At 48.4% G+C, this 17379-nt stretch overlaps 1 protein-coding gene across 2 annotated transcripts in view; it reads left to right on the top strand.

Annotated features, from left to right (window-relative positions):
• The window catches only part of BBS4 (Bardet-Biedl syndrome 4), a 614420-nt gene that overhangs the window by 550175 nt on the left and 46866 nt on the right, over positions 1-17379 (top strand). For both annotated transcript variants that reach the window (XM_069624617.1, XM_069624616.1), the window contains exon 15: positions 6124-6334. In XM_069624617.1, the coding sequence (XP_069480718.1) occupies positions 6124-6334 (211 nt within the window). The remainder of the gene's footprint in view (positions 1-6123; positions 6335-17379) is intronic.

The following is a 17379-nucleotide window of genomic DNA, read 5'->3' as shown; positions in this document are numbered from 1 at the left end:
TTAATCTTGAGTATGTTGTGATGAACATTTTTGGGATTATGATTCATTTCTATTGATTTTAGATTTGTTTCCTACCATTATATATTTATGCATTTATTTATGCTGTCGTAAAGGCTGTTTTTATATCTGAATAAATGGGGGAAAAGTTTCGAGGAAATTCAGATAATTGATTTGCTTCATGACAGTCCAACATCATTATTACAAATTAGCCTGATTAATGAAGCTACTTTGGTGAATCCTATCAAAAGTCAGTTTGGCAAACAGAAGGGAGTATTGTATTCACTGCCCCTGTCTAAGTGGAATGAGTCCTTATAAAATTGGGATATAGTGATATGATCAATACACTAAAGAATTTGAGAGCTCTAAGCGCTGGCGGCACTGCTACTATTGTTACGAAAAAATATGCCATGGAGTGGGCTAAGGTCCATGCAATCTTGCATGGTAAGATAATATGTTCGACATTAACCTGTGATCTGAACTCTATCTTTATTCCAATTTTCAAGTCCGCCTGCCTTACGGGTCCAAAATGTTTCAGGCTTATTGCCTTAATAAACACTAACCCTAAGATCTTTGCATCCCTTTTGTAAAATGAATTAACTAATTGGGTGTAGGCTAATAATATTATTTTAAAATACCAAACATGGTAATCATGGCCTTAAGCGTGGGGGGCTGCGTGTTGATCCCCTACCCTTTTAATTTATATTTGGCAAATATGGATATGACACTCTAGAAGGCTGCCAGTTGTCCCCCTTAGTTGAGCTCACAATATATCAATTGTTTGGAGAGTGTAGAAGACATTGTAATATTGGGCGTGACCCGCATAGTCCTTCAATACAACATAGCTCAGATGTGATATGGGATTATGCTCAGGCGGATGCCTTGGAAATTAATATTGGAAAATCTAAAGTAATGAGGTTCACAACAAAAAGAAAAAGAAACTTCATTTGTGTGGCCCTTTTGGCACCCATAAGCATGAGGAAGTCACAGATTGCTTTTATTTGGGTGTTCGCGTGTAATGTTTGGAATCTGAAGCCGAGGTGAAGGAAAACAATGAAATTAAAGCTCTACAGTTATGGCATCATTGACAAGTTTTAACCTTTGTATATGAGGTGTGGCAAGTTGGACTAACTCCCCACCATGTTGGAGGAGGGGTCTGGGGGGGCAAGCCACAGGAGACTGCAGTGGTTTTGCCCCTATCGGATGTGGACCTGAGTGATTGGTGGAGAGGAGAGGTGTAGCCTCTTGTCAAATGCAACTTGTTATTCCCACACACTGTACTATGCTGAGAATTCGATTTTCTATAAAGCACCATACGATAGGGAGGAGGAATGCTATGTCGGACATGGGCCTGTTCAGAATTTCTTAAGCTCCTCAGTAGAAGCAAGGGTTGAAGCGTGGAAACATGCTGTAGGAAACAAACCCCTGGGGGATTTATGAGAAAAGATTCCTCATTGAGACAAACCCACGAGGGACATGCAGCAAAATTCACGTAGAAATTAAGCACACATGCTAAAGTCCCCAAGTCCAAAATGAGTGTTCTCTGAAATACTGTTGTATGGGCAGGCTTAGAATGTCAGTCGGAGAAAGACGAGCGAGAACTAATCCAAGTTGGCGGGCCAGGCCTTTAAAGGTTTGGTTCCATCCCTTCTGAAGCCAATACTTCCCTAGCCCTTGACCAATCTACCTACCTACCTATTTATTGTTTCTATTTATTTATTGTTTATTTATATACACAGATGAAGTGCTTCAAAGCGCTTCAAGTCAGGAAGGGAACAAGGGAATACAGTAATCCTTCTTTGGCCTTGAAGATACCGAATGATCTAAACAGAAAAATGTGCGTACTAGGCCTGACAACTTTTTTCATAGTGCAAGTGCATGCAGTGGTATAGTTGAGACAAAGCTTGCGAGGGTGGCCCGGAAAACGGTGGCTGGAGGAGCCGGGGTCAGGTGCGGGAGGGTGACATGACACACCACCTAACTGGTCCTAGTACATTTAGGTCATACATAGGGTGGGGGGCAAAGAGTCCGGTCCAGCAGTGCCCTGGGTTAAGTGCAGAGAGGTTGCCCCGCTCAAGGAGCGTGAGCTGAAAGTGCAGTAATGTTGAACAACGTGCAGCGGCCCGCAGGCAACTGCAAAAGACTGGTGGGGAAGCCTGGGACCTATAGGCTCTGGAGGTGAACCAGGCAGCCAGTCGGCAAAAACTGAACAGAGATAGGGAGAAGGAAGGTGGAGAGAAAAGAAAGGAGGTTAGCAGGGGAGAGGGAGAGAGAAGGAGTAAGAGAAAAGGAAGGTCTTGAAGAGATTCCGGAATTTAAGGTGTTCCGGCTCAAGGGGGAGAGAGAGACAGGGAGGCTGTTCCAGAGGGAAACACCTGTAGAGGATAAAGATCTACCCCCAAATCTCTGTTTGTGAAAGCGGATCACCTGCAGAGAGTTGTAGGAGGATGAGCGGAAGACTCTAGAGTATTTAGGAAGAGAGCATTGTAGATAGTTTGGGCCCTAGCCCCAGAAAGCTTTCTGGATTATGCAGAGTGTCTTGAACTTGATCCTTGCAGCCACAGGGAACCAGTGGAGGGATTTCAACGCCAGAGAGATGCAGTCCATGGGCTTGAGACCAACGATAAGTTTTGCAGTTCTGTTCTGGATGAGTTGTAGAGGACGGAGAGTAGAAGTAGGAAGATAAAGAAAGAGGCTTGTGCAATAATCCAGCCTAGAGAGAACCAGGGCTCTCAAGGTGATGAGCCTCTGGGGGGAAGTGAGAAAAGGTAGAATACCTATGATGAGGTACAGTTGGTAGTTGGACTGTTTGGAAATGTCTGAGATGTGAGAGGTTAAGAAGCGAGTGGGGTCGAAGATGACCCCAAGATTGTTTGCCTTATTGGTAGGTGAGAGCGCAGGGCCAATGGGGCAGGCCAGTGAGAAAGTGGGAAAGCAGGAGCAGAGGTCCCAATGAGGATGATCTATGTCTTAGTGGCATTTAGGCATAGATCGTTAGCAGCACACCAAGCCTGAATTGCGGATAGACAGTCAAGGATGAGCGAGGTGGAGAAGGAGGCAGAGGGTAGCCTGAAAAAGAGCTGGCTGTCACCGGCATCCACATAACACTGAAAGTTAGAGGTGAAGGTAGAGATCATGTGGGCCAAGAGGGCCATGTAGATATTGAAGAACCAGGGGAAAGGTTAGATCCCCGGGGGACACCACAAGTAGAGAGAGTGATAAAGGAGAGAACTGTCCTGAGTTCCACCTGGAAGGGCCGGTCACAGGGAAGGGAGACGAGCCACGCCAGGGCCTGATCAGTGATGCCCATGGTATCGCGGAGATGGGTGATCAGGATGTTGTGGTTTACCATATCGAAAGCAGAAGAGAGGTCGAGAAGAATGAGGACAGAGGGTGAGTTGGAGGCAAGATTTGAGAGCAGGTATTCACAAGTGTTCAGAAGAGTAGTTTCCATGCCTCTGGATGCTCTAAAGCATGGAGGCAACCAACATATACAGCATGGAGGGTAAGTTGGGTGATAGCCAGCTTCTCCAGGAGTTTCCCCAGAAAAGGGGTGATCAAGTAATAGTTTGCCAGAATGGACGGATCAGCGGAGTGTTTTTTGAGCAGAGGGTGCACAAGAGTGCTTGAGAGGAGAGGGGAACACTCCAGAGGTGAAAGAGCGGTTGCAGAGTTTGGCCAGGGCTGGAGCAAGAGGGTCAATATTGTCAATATCGTCCTTGATGGTTTTGGAGGGGCAGGGGTCCACCTGTTTGGAGGAGGCTTTCATAGACCGGACTTCTCTATAGACCTCATCAGGTGTGACAGGGAAGAGTGAAGAGAGAAGAAGGGGAGGGGTGGGGGAGCAGAAGAGAGGTTGGTAAGAATGATGACAGAGGGAACTAGTTTGTTCTGTATACAGTTCCACACCGTTCCACCAATCTGTACCACATTTTGCATAGTTACCTGTTAGGACTCGCTGGACGTTACTGGCTACATGACATTCGGACACCCCACCTCGTTCCCTGGATTTCAGCCCTTTCACACATGAGACGGTTGCCTGAAATCGGTGAAACATCAATGTGGTTGTAGAAGGCCCGGACAAAGCTAATTTGAGGCATCTTGGCACAAGGAACAAACCTCAAAGGCCTCAAACCACATTTCAAGGCTGTTGGATGCTCCGTTTCCAAAATATTTGCAGCACAACGTACTGCACCAGGGTGCGGTTGCAGGTTGGGAGACTGCACAGAAGGTTCCAATATGCTGCAGCACACCAGAGAGCCTTCCCTCCATGCCACATCTGCTCTGGGGTATGTCAGCCAGCTACAATCGTCCATTCTCAGTGCAGTTTACTTCATAGTGAAAAGCACATCAAGCAATAAGCGGCTCAGAGCGATGACCTACTGGATCATTTTCAACAATTGATGATTGTTATCATGTCTTGTCTATTTACAGAACCTGTGCGGAGTATGGGTATTTTTTGCTAGTTAGAAATAAGAGAGCTACAAGGTTCAAGGAATATCAATGGGGCAGAAGAGAGAATAAAGGCTAGAAGAAGGCCAAGGAATGATAGAGACACAGGGGTTGCAGCTTGGGGCCACATAAGCAGGTTTACTCGGACTCTGGCAGAATTACCTGGGAAGCAAGCAGGAGAGGAACCACCGTCTGGCGGAAGAGGGGCCAAACATTGCACTTGTGAGCATTAAGTCCTTGGAGGAGGTGAGGCAAAGCCCTACACTAGTGAGCTTTTAAATACACAATACAAAATAAAATAAAGGCTCTCGACGAAAAGGAGCTAAACCCTGCACTGGTGAGACTGGGAGGAAGAAGGACCAAACCCTATATTGGTGAGCCTAAGGCCCTAGTGGTGGGGGGCTGAGAAAGTTGTGAAGTCTATGGCCTTAGAGACTGAGAACACTGTGAAGCCAAATGTCCTTGCGATGGGGGAGCTAAAAATGATGTGAAGCCAAGGGCCCTTGAGAGAGAGGCTGAAAAAGCTGTGAAGGGAAGGGCTCTACAGAGTGTGGCTAGGAAAGGTGTGCAGCCAATGAGACAGAGTGGTAAGAAAACCATGCAAAAACAAAGGGGTGATGGCTGGAAGGTTTAGAATGAATCTTAACCACTGGCATTGCTCTGGGCAAACCTCCAGACCACCGTTCTTTGCCTGCCAAGCCATTACAGAAGGGGAAAGACCATATGCAAATCAGGCTTGGCCCCAGCCCAAAAGGGGCAGTCCAGCCCAAACTGCTAGGTCACATCCCTTCTGAACGAGACCACAAGCATCCCCAAACATGTTTCGCCCTTGTTGGGGCTCATCAGTGAGGAGTAGCTTGGGTCTCTAGGCCCAGCAGGCACGGGACCCACGTCTGGGCATACCCGTCCCACTCGGAAAATCATGAAGAAAACCATGCAGCCAAAAACCTTGCAGAGTGTCTCTAAGAAGTATCAGACCCTTTGAAAAGGGACTAAGAAACATGTGAAGCAAAGCACCTTAGGGCAAGCTGCCAAGAAAACTATAAAGGCAGAGACCTTACAGGAAGGGGTCTGGATACCTGGAATACCAAAGGCCTAGTGATATGGACTAAGAAACATAAGAAGTTAAGTGCCTTCGGAAGAGTGATTCAAAAACCTGTAAACAAAAGCCCTGGAGAAAAGGGCTATGAAAGCTACAATGTGGCGAGATGGAAGGCAGGCCTAAGAGACTGTGAAACTGCTAGATGGAGAGCGACTTTTACTTTGATTACACGATTCCTAACTAAATCCAGCAAAAGTCATATTTGACCACCTGACTAAGAATAATCGCTTTTAATAAAAACCCTGCAAATGTATAAACTGTCTTTGTTTTCTTTTTTCTACCTGGTGTATGATGGGCGAGTGACTGGTTTTTAAACAATTAAACAAACAAATCTACATGGATTCAAGAGCCCATGGCATAAGAACAGATGCCAATGTGGGGCCTCTTCTGCTACAGCTTGATCTATCGAAAGAGCAGTTTTCCCAACAATTTGTGATGGTGGGAGAACTAGGGCCTAAGAGTACCAAAATCACAATTAAGATCATATTTGATAACTCTAACCGTGTGTGTACATTTTTGCTGCTGGGCCACTCTCCAAACATGACCCTTTTCCCTATGTGTTACTTGTGAAGATGGTGGACATGGCCCAGAAGTTGGGAGCTGCCCTGCAAGTTGGAGAGAGTCTAGTGTGGACAAAACCAGCTAAGGATCCCAAATCCAAGCAACGAACTGCATCATCCAGCAAGGTGTCCAGCACGCAGCAGCCTTTGGGTTCCAATCAAGCACTCGGGCAAGCAATGTCATCCGCCGCTGGCTATGGAAAGAGCCTGCAGTCCTCCACAGGTAGGTGACCTTTTCAGTATTTTCGCCTACTAAAGTATTGCGTTTTGGATTTGGACACCCATTTGCCTTTTTAAAGGTAGGTGACCTGACATAGAACTGACTTGAGTCTGTGACTCTTCACACATCCACAGGTATGTACTATTATTTATTTATTTATTTGAATTTGTATAGCGCACCTGCAGCCCAGAGGCATCGTGGCGCTTGTTACATGAAGTGTATAAGCATTTTCAATTGGCATATTATACAGTGCATTCAGAAATGACTATGACCAGAGTCTGCAGCTAGATTACCTTAGATGCCCTAGGGCGGGATCCTGTATTGGTGCACTGATAATTGATTATTACACCTTTTCCTAAGTGACTGAAAGTCTCTGGTCTGCAGTCCCTCTTCGGCCTGGTTTGTAAATTTTTTGCCATGCAAGGGTTGGCTGAAGTATTGCTTGTCTCTCAATTTTAGTGTCTGACCTGTGCTGCATTCATCTGGCATCAACCATTATGGGTGCTGCCTAACAGTGTTTAACCCCAATATGCAGTCATTCACTGCCTCTGTCTTTGCTCTTGTGCTGTAATCTTTGGTTACAAATTACCAGACATTTTCTAGATAACCTATTCAAGCATTGAAGTGAGCCCCTATTCATATCCATTTAATATATTGAGAGAATTTATAGCGTGCAAGCTAAACATGAAATCCTCTCTAGGCACATCCCATGAAAAGAGAGTGAGACCAGTCATAGAAATACTACCGAAGGGGCATGGAATGGAAAAGATATGAACTAGGGAATAAGTTAAGAGAATGCTTTAAAACAGTCGAGTAGAAAGGTATGTGGTATTGAACATGAACTAGATCCACAGCTTGGGGCCAACCACAAAACAATTCCAGTCATCCAGATCTATGAATTTAGAATGGAGATCCTGATGAAGAAAATGCGTGGCTGAGCAAAAGTGTCTGCAAGAGATATACAATATGCTTTATTTTGTGGTTAGGCGCATTGTCACTCAAGCAATTGCAAGTCGGGATTTAAACCATGTACGGTGATATGGACAGCAATTGATGGTTTCCTACCCTAACCTGAACAAGCCTTCAAATGGTATTCTTCCCCCAATCTGCTTTCGATAAGCATAACTCCTCTTCCTACAGACAGGGACACCACCATTCCCAGAAACAGCATGTTTTAATCCGGCAGAGAATGTGTCCAGCAAATAAGATGTTTTTTGTTGTTGTTATCAAGCCTCCTTTGCAGTACAGCTCTTACTATTATGAGAACCCGGTTATTGCCTGGGAAACATGGTTGTGATAAAGAAAATGCACATAATCTGAATAAATTAGCTGCTCTTGGGCTGGCCACTGCGGGCATTCACATAGTGCCCCTTAGCAAGTCCTGTTTGTCAAAAGGTGAGGCGCTCAAAGGCAATGTTTGCAGACAATGCCGCTGCCCCACTCAAATCAGTTGTGAGGTTCTTCTAGTATGAGGGATTTAAAATGAAGGGTCTGGTACACGTAAGGGAGAATTGTTGGAGTGATGGCCACTGTCGGACTGATTCAAGATGGCAGGTAATGATCTTTATAACCCTGGTTAGTGAAGCTGCAGGGTGGTCCAAAAGACATAACCTGAGAAATTGACTGTTCACCCAGGTCATACAATTAACAAACTCCCTCATACCTATTGCACAGCTGAGGTTGATCACACTATTGCCTGATGCCATCCCAGGATTCCTGTTTCAGCATAGTGCAGCAGATGGTCATTGTGGGAGTAACAAGTCTGAGTGCACAGATGGAGGTGCAGATTAGAGTGTGGGGAGGGGGTGAAGAAGAGTGCAAACAATAGAAGAGAAGGAGAAAGCTGAGAGGGAGGTAAACAGAAGGATTAGTGAAAGCAAAGGAGGAGGTAAATGGAAGGAGAGAAAGAAAAGTGGAAAAGAAATGGGCAAAACAAAAACATCAGGGGAAAAGGGAAAAGGCAGGGGAGGTGGTACATCCAAAGAAAGAGGGGGAGCTGGATGAAGAGGATGGGTAACACAGTGAAGATGGCATTAAGGAGAACAAGCAAGGAGAAAAGGGCATGATATGATATGGCATTTGTAACGCGCCTATACACAAGTGTTTCAAGGCGCGACGAGGCAGGGAGGGGGGAACAAGGGGAGACAGACAAACGATCCTACTAGGCCAGGTGTCATTCAGATCGCGCAAGTGCATGGGTAGAGGGGCCGGGAAAAGTGCAAGGGGGAAAGGGAGAGGGGAAAGTGCAGTACAAAGTGATTAGTAAAATACAAGATAAATAATAAAGGCCAGCTGGTGGCAAGTGCAGTATAAGTGCAGACAAGTGCTGGGAAGGGGGGGCTGTAGGGATACAGAGACAGTCCCGCAGTGCAGGGGTTGCCAGCGAGGCAGTGCAGGGGAGAGTGGCTGTGCCAAGGACCGAGATTGGTGAGTGGCCCAGTTGCTGATTCAGTACAGTTTCAGTGATTTAGCAGAGGAGAGGGGGAGAGAAAGCAGAAGCAAAGAGGAAGGTTTTGAGGTGCTTCCGGAACCAGAGATGGTTCTCCTCAAGTTTCAGGGAGGCAGGAAGGCTGTTCCAGAGGGAGGCCCCTGCTGCGGAGAGAGATCTCCCCCCAACTCGTTGCTTGGAGAAGCGGCTGACCCTAAGGGAGTTGGAGGCGGATGAGCGAAGAGCTCGAGAAGGAAGATATTTAGGAAGAGAGAGTTGAAGGTATTTTGGCCCAAGGCCCCAGAAGGCCTTGTGGACAATGCAGAGGGTTTTGAACTTAATCCTCGCAGCCACAGGGAGCCAGTGTAGCGATTTCAGTCCTGGAGAGATACGTTCCCTGGGCTTGAGGCCAAGGACAAGTCTCGCAGTCCTGTTCTGGATGAGTTGCAGTGGGCGGAGAGTAGAGGCAGGCAGATTTAGAAAGAGTTTGTTACAGTAGTCCAGCTTCGAGAGAACCAGGGCTCTGGAGACAGTGAGCTTCTGGGGGAAGGAGAGGAAAGGAAGGATACCTCTGAGTAGGTGCAGCTGGTAGTGTGACTTCTTAGAAACGTCAGAAATGTGGGGAGAGAAGGAGAGTGTGGAGTCGAAGATGACCCCGAGGTTTTATGCCTTGCAGGTAGGAGCAGGAAGAGTGCCAAGTGAGGCGGCCAGAGAGCTGCAGGGAAGGAGGGAGTGGGTGTGCCAATGAGTAGAATCTCAGTCTTACTGGCATTAAGGCAGAGGTCGTTGGCGGCACACCATTCCTGGATAGCAGAAAGACAGTAAGAGATGAGGGAAGGAGAAGAGGAGGCCGAGGGTAGCCTGAAAATGAGCTGGGTATCATCCGCATAGCACTGAAAGTTGGGGCAGAGAGCAGAGATGCGGATTGCAAGAAGTGCCAGATACTGGTTGAACAGCCAGGGAGAGAGGTTAGAACCCTAGGGGACACCACAGGTAGAGAAAAAGATGTCAGAGAGGAAAGACCCCAGTTGTACCTGGGAGGGTCGATTTGAGAGGAAAGAGGTCAGCCAAGCCAGAGCCTGACCAGTAATACCCAGGTTATCACGGAGACGGTTGAGCAGGATGGTATGGTTGACAGTATCAAAGGCAGAAGAGAGATCAAGCAAAATGAGAACACATGGAATGTTAGAGTCAAGGTTCGAGAGTAGATCCTCACGGATGTTCAGGAGAGCGGTGTCCGTGCTTCTGGCGGCTCTGAAGCCAGACTGATGGTCATGAAGGCTACCAACAGATTCAGCATGGAGATTAAGCTGGGAGATGGTCAGTTTCTCCAGGAGCTTGCCCAGGAAGGGAGTGATAGAGATTGGGCGATAGTTAGCTGGGCAGGAAGGGTCGGAAGAGGGTTTCTTAAGAAGGGGGTGCACAAGGGAGTGCTTGAGAGGGGATGGGAAGACTTCAGACGCGAAGGAGTGGTTGCAGAAGTCAGCAAGGGCAGGAGCCAAGGAGTCGATGTGGTCCTTGATAGTTTTGGAGGAACAGGGGTGGACCTGTTTTGACGAGACTTTCATAGATCGGACTTGTCTCGAAACCTTGTCAGCAGAAAAAAGGGGAAAAGCAGAGAAGGGGAGAGGAGGGGTGGCTGCAGAAGGGCCAGAGGACAGGCAGGGAATAGAGGGGGGGAGGTGATAGGAGGAGAGTGAGGACAGGATGTCCTGAGTTTTTGAAATGAAGTGGGAGGCCAGTGCCGTACAGAGGGCCTGGGAGGGGACAGGAGAGGTAGAAACTGCAGCAGGGTTGGCCAGCTCCTTGCAGATTTTAAAGAGTTCGGGCGAATTGTTAGATGCCGCAGTGATGCAGGCTTGGATAAGGGCTCTCTTCTTGGTGAGAACGGAGAGCCGGTATTGCCTTTGGAGCAGGCGACAGGCCAGTTTGTCAGAGGATGAACATGAAGCACGCCATTTCCTCTCTGCCACCCTGCATTTGCGTTTAAGGGTGACGAGATCCGAGTCATACCAGGAGTTGCATTTGGCTTTGGGCTTTGGATTCAGGCGGATTCTCATGACAGGGGCAAGGATATCAAGAGTATCAGATATAGCAGAGTGGAGAGAGGAGAGGGCTGTGTCAGGATGGGAGTCAGCCGAGGGGGGAAGATGGGGCGAGAAGGTGGCAGCGAAAACCTCAACTGACACACGCTTCATGGGTCGGATGACCGAGAAGGAAGGCAGCAGTGATGAGGGTGGCTTTGCCTTTGGGGTAGGGAGGGTGAGGTGGGAAGAAAGGAGAAAGTGATCACTCCAGGAGAGAGGAGTGGAGAGAGGGACAGAGAGGGGAAGGTCAGAAGAGATCAGGGCATCTAGAGTGTGCCCCGCAGAGTGGGTCGGCCCAGACGGGAGAATAGAGAGTGAGAGGGAGTCGCAGAGGTCGCGAAAGAGTCCAGAGGGGGGACAGGAGGCATCCAGGTGGATGTTGAAGTCTCCAAGAATGAGGAGTTGAGTGGTTGAGGACAGGAGTGAGGAGGAGAGGTCCGCCCACTCGGAGAGGAAGGAGGAAATTTGACCAGGTGGCTGATAGATAGATAGTAGCCATGGTAAGGGAATGGCTAGGAGAGAGAGAGAGTCGGCAGACAAGATATTCAAAAGAGGAGTAGGTCTGCGTGGGAATAGCAGTGGCAGGAATCCACTCAGGGAAGATGAGGGCCACACCCCCCCAGCACAGCAGAACCTGGGAACAGAGAGGATCTTGTAGCCGTCAGGTAGGAGTGTGTCAAAGCTGGTGACAGAGCTGGCCGTGAACCATGTCTCAGTGAGACCGAGTACGTCAAGGTCCAGTTCCTCAAGAAGGCAGCAGATATCAGAGGAATGTTTGACGGCAGAGCGAGAGTTAAGAGTGGCAATGTGGAGAAGGTTGCCATCTTTAAAGGACTTCCGGGGAGGGGTACAGATCAGAGGTACGCCCTGCAGAGGTGAAGGAGCAAGGGAGGGGGCAGCGAGGGAGGATAGAGGCAAGGTAGCCGAGGACAGAGGAGGGGGGACAGCAGGAGAGGAAAGGAAGTTGATGAGGCGCGGGAAGCGTCTATCAAAGAGGTGAAGGTTGGCCTGAGGGCCTTGGACCAAGACGGTCCCATTAGCGTAGACATTAATGATGGCCTTAGAGGAGTGGAAGGGGGCCAAGAGGACATCCCAACTGGTGCCGCCATTAATGGGAGAAGAGGAGAAAGGAGAGCGCACAGAGACCATATGAGGGGTCCATAGGTCTGGCGATGGCACGAAAAAGAGGATGTCAGTGAGAGTTTCCTTAGTTGAGGCATTGATGTAGGTGTCAGCGATAGGGAGGCCTGGGTTGTAGACCAGGATGTCCTTTTTAAACTTTTTCCTACCAGATTTAGTGAGGAGAGCAGGACAGTCAATGGAGAAGCAGTTAGAAAAGATAGGAGAGATAGAGAGCACCATGGGCTAGGAGGGAGGGAGGGGGGGGCAGGACAAGCGCAAGCAGACAGGAAGAGAGCGACAAGCCCTAGTTTACCACAAATTCAGAACACAGTGAACACAGTAATGCATAACAGGTACCCAGTGGAGAGGCCACCTAAGTTTGAGAATCCTGCGAGGGGAGAGAAAGTCCCTAGTTTACCACAAATGCAGAACACTTTGAACACAGTAATGCATAACAGGTACCCAGTGGAGAGGCCACCTAAGTTTGAGAATCCTGCGAGGGGAGAGAAAGTCCCTAGTTTACCACAAATGCAGAACACAGTGAACACAGTAATGCATAACAGGTACCCAGTGGAGAGGCCACCTAAGTTTGAGAATCCTGCGAGGGGAGAGAAAGTCCCTAGTTTACCACTAATTGCAGGGCAAAGTGAATTCAGGGCACCATGCGACTGAAGTGAACAGGTGTAGGTGCGGCGGGCAGAGGGAACAGGTGGAGCTAACAAGGTGGACCAGTGCCAAGCGTCCCCTGCGGACACCTGCAGACACAGTGGGAGCCGCAGCTGTAGGAGCCGCCCATTGCCTGAGGGGCCCTTAGCCGTTGGGGCTGCCGGGCAGTGGGGCTGCCCAGGAGGGTCGGTGGATAAGGGGGGGGTGGGAGTGGGCGGGCAGGGAGGCGGGCACCAGGAAGAGGCTGCAAGGGGAGGGGGGAGGGAGAAACACAACCACGCGCTCGGAGCGCGAACAAGGTAAAACAAATTAAACAAAACAAAATCTCACTTGTGGCCCAGATGGACCGGCAGGATTTCAATCCTGCAGCTGGTCTGCCCGGCAAGCTGCTCTCGACCCCAGGAGCTGCGCAAAGAGGCGAGCGGGGAGAGCAGCCGTCGGGTAGTCCAGAGGGACACGCGATGGAGCCAATCAGAGGGGGGGCGGGCAGGGATGCGGGCTGGAGGAGGGCACCAGGAAGAGGCTGCAAGGGGAGGGGGGAGGGAGAAACACAACCACGCGCTCGGAGCACGAACAAGGTAAAACAAATTAAACAAAACAAAATCTCACTTGTGGCCCAGATGGACCGGCAGGATTTCAATCCTGCATCTGGTCTGCCCGGCGAGCTGCTCTCGACCCCAGGAGCTGCGCAAAGAGGCGAGCGGGGAGAGCAGCCGTCGGGTAGTCCAGAGGGACACGCGATGGAGCCAATCAGAGGGGGGGAGGGCGGGCAGGGAGGCGGGCTGGAGGAGGGCACCAGGTAGAGGCTGCAAGGGGAGGGGGGAGGGAGAAACACAACCACGCGCTTGGAGCGCGAACAAGGTAAAACAAATTAAACAAAACAAAATCTCACTTGTGGCCCAGATGGACCGGCAGGATTTCAATCCTGCAGCTGGTCTGCCCGGCATAGTATCATATGTAATGATACTAAATGAGTGAAGACCCTTAAATGTTGAGGGATGGTCCTCTCAACGAGCCATAAATGGGCAAGAGGGCAGACATAAAACCTTTAGACCTTATGTCTGAGACAACTTGCTTCGGCCAACCAGACACGGAAAGGTGACAGTATACTGGAGAGCAACCTGCAGCACTTTGCTTGTTGCCTGACCCACACCAAAGATCTAAAGGTACCTTGTGGGGACAACTGGTAGGAGAGTCGGAAGGTACAATGCACAACCTGGATGACATCCACAAACAAGAAAGACGAAGACAGGAAAGAAGTGTGGGACACTATAAATCCCATACATTGAGTGACTGTTTTCTGCCAAGTAGAATACCTCAACTTTGGAGATGGAGGAAAGAACTGTGTGTTTCCTAAACCCTTCACGTGTTCAGGCTTAAAAAAAATAACTATCTTCCATTGCTATGATTCAGACAGCAGGACCTCTCTCTCTAGCAGTTAATAGTATCACAGTTGGTAATTCCAGCAATTGAATTAAAGTGTTTTCCCAATGGACTCCTTTCTCCCACAGATTCTTCATCCTATGTATAGCTCTTTCTCCCACAGATTCTTCATCCTATGTATAGCTTCTCCAGCACCAGCTATTTACGGAAACCTTTTCAACCACCATGGCCCTCGGTGTGACCTGTGTGTTCCCATGCCAGACGTGACATCGGGGCCACCATATGTGGAGCCAGCGGCGTCCCATGACCTCACTCACAATGCCGCTTTGAACGCCACAAGCCTTTGGGTACATTTACAGCATAATGGCTCATACGGCGAAGTCCTCAGGCTATGAGCCCAGCTCAGACTGCAGGAGGCCTGGACTATGACTTTGGAAAAAAGCACATATCAGCTCCTTTTAGTCCAGGGTTTTTGTCTACAATGGTGTGCCTGAGAGCCTAGTCATCAGGCCTCCAAAGTGTGGTCATCGTAGGCTACCTTCCCTTCATTGTCCACTTATAGGGAGGGCACTTGAGGCTGAACGTTTTTTTGCCTTGGGCAGCCTAGCCCTTAGAGCTGTGAATGCCATGTGCTTGGTGAAGTACACCTACACCCTGTTGCCCATGATCTGGCCGATAACTTGCCAACACAGGCGAATCAGGATTGGTTTGCTTCCTTGGAGGAAGGTGTAGTGGAGGACATGGCAGACTGTGTTGCCCAGATGATGGGCTCCATTATTCGTAGGCATTTCTGCTTGAAGACTTTGTGGTTTGCACCAATGTTCAGGCCAAACTGCTTGACATGTCATTTCACATCGACAATCTGTTTGGGATGAAAGCCAATGAGCGCTTGGAAACGTCTCACTCGTCCTATAGCTACGGCTAATTAAGTTGAAGTGGGGGCATCCGACCCAGCCCTTTAAGACGAGGTAGCAATACTTAGAGATAGATGGAGATGCAGAATATTACTCAAACATCAGTAATCACAACTGACTCAGGAAGTTGGCAAAGTGCGACTGTTCTAATGTCAATGATCTAAAACGAGGAGTTACAACGAACATCAACGCGCTCTCTCAATCTTCACACTCAATTCAACACATAATAAAAGCAGGTTATATACTAAAAACTCGTCATCATTGACGTCTACCTAAGTTGCAAACTACAAAAGCCTATTTGCAATGGTGATAGGCTTACAAGGAACATCTAGTTACACGTTCCATACTAGTCAGGGAAGGTGATTGGGTCTCTAATATCAGATGGGGCAACTAAGCCCTCCTTTAGTGCAGGTCACTACGGACTTCATCAAATACACAACGTCCTGTTAGTTATACAAACTATAGGGCTCTCTATTACGTGTCTCTCTATAATTGGTTGGCACCCTTGCACCCCTCTGTAATATTCCACCTACGCAAGCAGCATGCAGACTGGCACACAGGTGCTGGTGGGCTGGTCATAACCATAGCTTCCCACCAATTAGCCCTGGCATCCATCATCACACTTACGGCCTACTAGTCAATTAAGGCTTTGAACTCGGCCTTGGAAATGTTCTCAGTGCTGGAGAATATGAGGGAGTATCGCATACTTTGTCTTCTTGATTTTGATACAGTTCATAGTGTCTATTTTCATCTGACCTCGTGAATGTAGACCATGTTTTTGAGGCTTACTGCATTTAAAATACTACTATTTGATGAACCTCTGACGTCTTGAATGTTCTCGCCTCTCATTTAAGATAGAAGGTTTGTTATTTTCACACGTTCTGTAATTGTTCGTACGCACATCCGGGCCCAAGGTGGCCTTGACTTCTTGGTGTTGATCCAACCAAGCCTTTCTTTGATCCACCTCCATGGTTGAGTTTTCGATTTCTAACTGCTTTCGGAATTCAGCTCTGCTAAAGTGCGTTGTTGAATCATCCATAGTCCTGACATTTCCTATGTATATACGTTGGCGCATCGCCACAATCTATTCACTACATAGCCAGCCTTAAAGAATACTTTGTCTACTTGCGTTGCTGCGACTGTACACTTGTAAAATGACTTGATAACTTCTTAATCATTTCTGTAGCATGAACATCTTCATTTCGAGCCCAAAATGTTGCTCATCTTTAACTCCTCCTCTTTAGAACTTATAGAATCTTTATGGTCTCTCGTCTCTGCATCTCTTCTGGGTGCGTTAATTCTGCTCTTCATGACGTCACCAGTCTGCTTTCTCGCTTACTTTTCCCACTTCCTCTGGGATTTCATTCAAATGACCATCATATTGTTGTGTATGCATGTACGGCTTTCTCAATGGAAATCTTACTTCCGGGATTCTCTTTGTTATAGGTATTCTCACTGGCAATGCACGTGCTTCACATTCTGGCTCCCAACATATAGGCAGCATGGGGGAGGAGCTTTGGATGGGGGTACTTGGCTCCATCTCTACAAAGTCACTGGGTTTAGCTGTCCCACAAACATCCATCTCAACATTTGTTTTGGCCCTTCCATCTATCGCCCACTGTGGCAGAGGTCAAGGCTGCTCTGGTAAACTGGGACATCAACGCTTGCCCCGTCATGGCAGGGGCAGTGGTGTCGCGAGAGGTGTCTGCCACCTCAACGGTGTACTCAGTTGTCCCTGGGCCAAACCCCTTTCCTTGGGATCTTCTCTTATTATCCAGTGGGTGGGATATTGGCCCTGTTAGTCGAGGAACAGTGTCTTACCTCTTCAGATGCTAGGGCTTTACTGATCTCATTGCAGCAATACTGGCTTCCTTTCATTAAAGGCCACTCCAACCATCTTCTCTCTTGCACAGCTGCTTCCTTGAGCCTTCTCCTCTTGGAAGACACCATGGGTTCTCTTAGGAAAGGGTGCCATCGAGCTAGTTCCATTTCAGAACAAGGGAAGGGATGGTACTCTCTGTACCTTTTGGTGCCAAAGGAGGACAGGGGACGGGGGGCTTCTGACCCGCACAAGAATACATTCAAGATGGTCTCCCTTGCCCAGATCCTTCACAGATGTTGTCTATCTTTTGGTGTCGGAGCCTGGGCCCAGCAACAAATTTTCTGCGTCTTATGGGCCTCATGAACCACCTACATCCTATTGGTACCAGAGGTTCTCCAGCATGGGGTCTGGCATGGATTCACATGCTCATGACTATTCCCCGTCGTCAGGCTGGGAATCCTCGGTAAAGAAAAAATCAGTTTCAGTTTCGTTTCTGTCTTTCTCTTAATAACCAATCACTGGTCTCTGGGTCATACTGCCCCCAGCCAATGACTGCCCTCTACCTAAGCCCCTCCTCTGGCAGCCATCTTCAGATTTTTACCGCAAGTTCAAGTGTTGGGAGTCCT

This window comes from Ambystoma mexicanum, chromosome 11, assembly GCF_040938575.1.
Source record: "Ambystoma mexicanum isolate Mex_15411 chromosome 11, UKY_AmexF1_1, whole genome shotgun sequence".
NCBI classification, from domain to species: Eukaryota; Metazoa; Chordata; class Amphibia; order Caudata; family Ambystomatidae; genus Ambystoma; species Ambystoma mexicanum.
Note: the sequence above shows the minus strand (reverse complement) of the source record. Positions and strands in the feature narration are given on the sequence as shown.